Source organism: Cryptomeria japonica, chromosome 2 (assembly GCF_030272615.1).
Source record: "Cryptomeria japonica chromosome 2, Sugi_1.0, whole genome shotgun sequence".
NCBI lineage: Eukaryota > Viridiplantae > Streptophyta > Pinopsida > Cupressales > Cupressaceae > Cryptomeria > Cryptomeria japonica.
Window position 1 is genome coordinate 342,300,472 of NC_081406.1, and position 6,000 is coordinate 342,306,471.

At 34.1% G+C, this 6,000-nt stretch overlaps 1 protein-coding gene across 6 annotated transcripts in view; it reads right to left on the minus strand.

Annotated features, from left to right (window-relative positions):
- The window catches only part of LOC131065225 (U11/U12 small nuclear ribonucleoprotein 25 kDa protein), a 155,526-nt gene extending 150,686 nt beyond the window's left edge, over positions 1 to 4,840 (minus strand). For 2 of the 6 annotated variants that reach the window (XM_059216646.1, XM_057999676.2), the window contains exons 1-2: positions 4,439 to 4,682; positions 4,042 to 4,273 (exon numbers count right to left, since the gene is read on the minus strand). In XM_059216646.1, coding sequence (XP_059072629.1) covers positions 4,042 to 4,225 — 184 coding nt within the window. In that variant the 5' untranslated portion in view covers positions 4,226 to 4,273; positions 4,439 to 4,682. The other 4 variants (XM_057999675.2, XM_059216644.1, XM_057999674.2 and 1 more) reach the window with 4 other exon arrangements.
- Between the last annotated feature and the right edge of the window lie 1,160 nt (positions 4,841 to 6,000).

Genomic DNA, 6,000 nt, shown 5'->3' on the forward strand with positions numbered 1-6,000 from the left:
GTTTCAATGCATGGCATTGGACATTGGTTGCACAGAGCGAGGTCCTAGAGAGAGTGAAGGCTGATATTGTTAAGGCCGAAGAGCAGGTTAAAGAAATACAAAGCAAAATTCTCCTTGTAACTACCAGTTTACTTGAAAAGGAGACCATCCAAGAAAGTGATATGTGGCTGGAAAATCTCAAACTCAGAACTCAAGAAATTTTCTTTGCCATCTCTGGACCAATCCTGAAGCAGAATTTGACTAAGGCATCGAATTTCTTGTCCATCCAAGATGCCTTCCAAAAACAGGAGTGGGAATGGGAGATTGCATTTGCCGCTTGTGCCGACGACTTGGACAGATGGGAATATTGGAGCAATATACTGCCACATGTCACAATGGAAGAGGTCGGCCAGATTGTGTCCAAATTCATTGAACATACTACCACTCAAGAGGATAAAGATGCGCCCTCCTAGAAGATAGCTCTTCACGCCACTTGTCTTCCATGCACTTGTTATTGATGTTATTTTGGGAAACCCTAATTAGGGTTGTGTTGTCTTTATCTCAGTCGTTGATCTTACATCAAGCTCGGCCTTTCATTCATTTTTCAGAACTCTATATAAACTCTCATTCTCCCATTCATTTTGTTGTGGAGAGATTTATAAAATTGTTGCTTAGAGCTGCTTGAATAATAAAAAGTTCATTTGCAGATTTTGCTTTGAAGTCTTATTGTTATTAAGTGGTTGCATGGTTACATACTTTCTTCAACAATAGAATAGATTTGCTTGGAGTAAATTTTCTTTTAAAGTTGTTAGATGAATGAAGGATTTGATAGTTTAGATTGGTGAAACTCTTGCTCATAGTTTCTTCGAATGAATGATTTTCGTTCAATGTGTAAAGTTAGCCTGAGCTTATGATGTGGCTGCTTTAACTTCTACTTTGAGTAAATATTGTTCGATTGATGGTATTATTCATAAGTATGAAAATATCGAGCACAACCTTAGAAGATTGCACCTACTTTGTGTAGTTGTCCTAGTTGTCCTAGTGTGGCGAAACAAAGTGTTGTTATTGGTTTCACCCAGTCTTTACCGTCCCTTGAGTTCATAGCAGTAGCATAAAACTTCTAAACTCTCATCCTTTTTATCCTTTTTTGAAGTCCAAAATTGAAAATAAAAATTAGAAAAAAAAGAGAGAGCATTCATTGTAATATTCGTCTAAGTCCTCCTAACTTGTGATCAATATCAATTGAGCGTAAGTCCCCCTTGTATTTTAGCATACATAACCAAGGAAGTTATCCAACATAAAGTCGCTCATTTGCACATATAAACCTTGGAATCGCCGTGTGCTCTTTCTTGCAATCTTGGCATACGTAGTGATTTTGTTCAAAGGAGGGTCGAGTGTCCTTAACATTTTATTCTAATGTTCGGTGAATGATAAAACGTACACCAACGAGAATGTAACCGGGTTCCTTGACTCCTTCAGGTAAAGACCCTCAAGGTCATAGACACCAATTGGGTCGTTCTAGTATGGCCTACCCATGAGCCCTCCGTCACCCCTCCATTACATCTCATCCCCTTCCTTCACAAGGATGCATTTCTAAAGTGCAAACATACATGGCCATTTACTAAGATGCATACTTAACATAATGAATGATGCACATCATTGATATACTATACACATCTCAACATGTCTAGTTATTATAATAACACTATAGAATGTATATTAGTAACAGTTAAACAACTATGATACGAATAGAACAAAATAATAATGCTGAAAGGATAGTGTTGCAAATAAAGGTAATATGGTTCAGATAATAATAATAATCCCAAGGTATTTGAACTAATATGATACTAGGAATTGTTCCCAAAGTATTATTGCTGTACTTATGATCTGCTGAATCTAACTTATAAGTCAGACATATATTAAATGTAATTAGCAATGTATGTCATTGATTTACTTATTATGCCTCATGGATCAACCATTGATATGATTTCCCATATACTGTAAATGCAAACAGCAATGTTGCATAGAAACATACCAGTTTGGGAACATAAGTGAGAATGCCTTACCTTTCTTCTTGACTATCATTGTGTTCAGGCCTTAGTCTGTCTTTCTGCAGGGTTCTTGATGATTCTGCTGAATAACTCACTTCTTATGTCTGAGTTTTGTCTTATTTCTTGTTTTCTGATCAAACTATGGTTCCCCGCAATATCATTTCTTTCTTTTATGATTCCATCCTTCACATTTTTTGTATTATTCCCCCCCACTGCTTTTATGATTTCCATTCCCTTCTTATATCGTGGGTGAGGCATAAAAAGATATGTCCGATATTTCCTAGGATCGCTGCCTTTCATTAGATGTGCGTCTTCATAACTAAGTCACCGATTTGTTAGTCAAATCGTATCTTATTTTTATCATCGATGTGCTGGGATTGAATATGTTTAATATCGAATGATCATGATTTGCTGTTATCCTTAATTCAAATCATGATGAGGGGTCAACCAAAATACAAATTAAGTCATATATATAATTATGTCAATAAACAATTGATATGTTCTATTATTAATAATAAGGCAAAAATTAAAGAGGTTCGGTTCTTATTAGACAAGCCATAATATTATTGGTACAATATAAGGTGTCCATTATATTTATTCAAAGGGAATATGATGGGACATGACATTCAGTTAATATTTGAATCCACTATTTCTATATTGGTAAATAGTCGTCAATCTTTGAATTGATGATGGTACTGAAGTTTCTTTAATAAATTTCAATAACCCGTGAGTTATTTCATTTTAATTCCTGTTATTGCATTTGTTTCATAGTGATGGCCAAATGTCAGAGACCTTTTCTACTTTCTAGTTAAAAGTATACCAAAGCTTTTGTATATTCGAAAAGAAATCAAAAATTAATCTTATGAAGGGAGCTGTACCTTTACTTCAAAATTCAGAGGGAAACTATCTTTAGTTTGGCGGTTAAGTCTTATTTCATGGGCAAAGAGTCTTGTTTTAGTAGCGTTTAGGAAAAGACTAATCTGTTAACCAACACCTCTCAAAAAAAAATAAGGAAAGGGTAGCCATAGTAGCAGGCAAGGTAAAATTATAGATAAAAATAAACCCTACATTTTATTCAATACATGATCTCAATACTAGAAAGGTTTAGCATCTTTGACGCTTGGTTCCCTTTAGACAATTACCATCCCAGTTTGTGTTTGGAAGTTACAAAACTTTGAAACAATGATATTCCATAGTCCATTATAGCAAAAAAAGTTTTCTATGATACGAAACATGTCGATACAAAAATTTGACAAAGCTTTCTTCCAAAAACACTTGTATTCAGCACAAAATTTTACTTGATATCACCATTTGAACTTAAAATTTTGTAGTTCTGATTCAAACATGGTTAGACAAATGATTAGTTTGCAAGACAACTATTTCCTTGAACAAGCTTTCCAACTCATCACTTGTATAGATTTTAATTACTATGCAAATTACATTTTAGTTTTCCTTGAGACCGAACTACTTGCAAACTGCAGAATTCATGACGTTCTGAAGGTACAAGAGAATAAGGTCCTGAAAATAAAGAACAAATAAACCTCAAAAAAAAGTAAAAGAACTAGGACATAACTTATAGGATAAAATTGCATCCTGCATGTTCCCCATAGTAAGAAAATTAAGTAATAAGAAGTTACGTTTATTTCCAACTTATAGTAATCTTTAACCATACTACTTTACAAACATGTGGCTCATTCTATTGAAAGCAAATGGAATAGTTTTATTCAATACCATACAAAGATAACCAAGAATGGGAGAATATATTAGTCTACAAATAACCAATATATATTAATAGGACGCAGAAAGTAAAATCAGTTATTAAAAAAATAAGACCTAGACAAAAAAAAATCTAGGTTACAAAATGCAAGTAAACACAAAGTACAAAAGAAAGGTGAACAAAGTGAGACATGGCAAACCTAAAATAACAAATCCCGAGCCAAAGCCCTAAAGAAGCAACCAAATCAAACTAGAGCCTGAAAACAATGAACCTTGATAGGAAAGAATGACGTACCAAAGATGGTGTTGTCCATCCTAAGAACAAAAAGCTTCATAGCACTTCCCTGCTCTAAGCTGATTAGTGTATTAACATCAGCAACATTTGGATTTTTGGGCACATCTTTAAGTACAGGATCATCAAGAAGAGTAGAAAGCAATGATTGTAAACGAGCCCTCTTCAAATTGCTGTAATCTTCCATCCTTGAGCTTGTATTTGATCAGAATTATTAATCATCTATTTTGTTCCTCTGCAGAACTCCAATAATCACACAAATAGTTACTAAGAATTGAAAAGTTGGAAAAGAAATATAACTTCTACATTGTACTTTGAATTCTCACTTATTCTATCACTTTCCAGAAAAATCAGAAAAGGCAACGTTATGGTCACAATCAGAAAGACGAGGTAATCTCACCACAAATGCTCCAAAACAAAAGGACTCTAGAACTATCAATTCAACAAAGTGTACGTTCACTACAGAAAACAATAGATAATGACATTATTAAAGAACAGGATCACATTGGCATGCCTAAGGGGAATTATGCTTCTACAAATAGGAAGCAGATATTGACATGTTTTAGTGAAAGTAACAGGCATAGAAATCCACTCATCTATATTGAAGTTCCACTGCAAATTTCGGAAATCCATCTAACTTTCCAGAGTACCTATTCATAATAAAAGTTTGAGGAACAAGTCATCATCTATCCAACAGTAATAACTACTCTTTTCACACAAGTCTCAAAGTAGTCGGGGCTGAAAAAATTCCAAAACCCACCACTTTAAGCAACTTGATGTGATTAGGCCCTTGCATGATGCATGGACACACTCAAAGACCTAACCCTGAAGCAAATTACATGCTTGAATATAATATTTTAACACAACACTCTCCCTATTGCAAAATTTGCTTCAATTGTATTAAAATAAATAAAAATAAAAAGTTTAAATATATAACTTGTTATTAAAATAATAATTTAATAAAAATAAAACAATAAAAAGAAAAAATAAATAAAACATAAAAAACATAAATAATAAAAATAAAATTTTAAAAGAAGTTAAACGAGTAAAACTTAAAACAAGATAAATTAAAACAAGGTTAATAATAAAAATAAAACTTTAGTGCCCATCAAGAATTATACCACTTGCGTAGTCCAGTATGGTGATGTACGATTTGATTGGATCGTTTGAGTGGACGGGGGCGTCATGGCATGGGGGCATGGAGAAGGGAAGGCATGGCATGGGGTGGGTCGTTTTGTCCGTTGCGTAGCCATTGCCGTCGGATTAGACTACATGCTTCACTCTAGAGGAAGAGGATCCAAATAAACAATTTATATGGCTGAAAATAACGAAAATAACAGACAATGAGGATACTTTTTGGGTGGTTGCTTTGCTATTTTGTCCTAAAAAGCTCAAAATTTTACAAGAAGAGAAATATGGATAATGAAGATCTATATGATGCACTAAAAAAAGATATCTCATTTTTTAGCAATATAAGAGAAATCATTTTAATTGGTGACTTCAACGCTAGGACAACGAATAATCAATCTATTCAGCTAAGCAGTGATGTGGGGAGGATAGTAACCCCTTATGGCTAGGGGAAAATGAGGATCATATTTGGAAAAGGACCTCACAGGATGGGAATGGTAATGTGTCACACTATGGGGCAGAGTTGTTAGGTCTTTGTAGCCTATATGGAATGGTTATATGTAATGGAATGAAGAACTGGTCGAGATCTAATGGTATTACCTATAATACTCACAATGGACAAAGTGTAGTTGACTATGTAATATGCTCTCTAAGCTCTATTTCTAAGTTGTTGAACTTCAATATTGAGATATTTCCCATGGAGATGAATTCTAGTCATATGCCTCTTTTTATTAAATTTGGCATAAATACTAAAGGCATACAGGAAGAGCAGAAACAACACAACCTTAGGAAGGACCACGTAGAAGGTAAAATCCTCTTAAATCGAGAGAATTG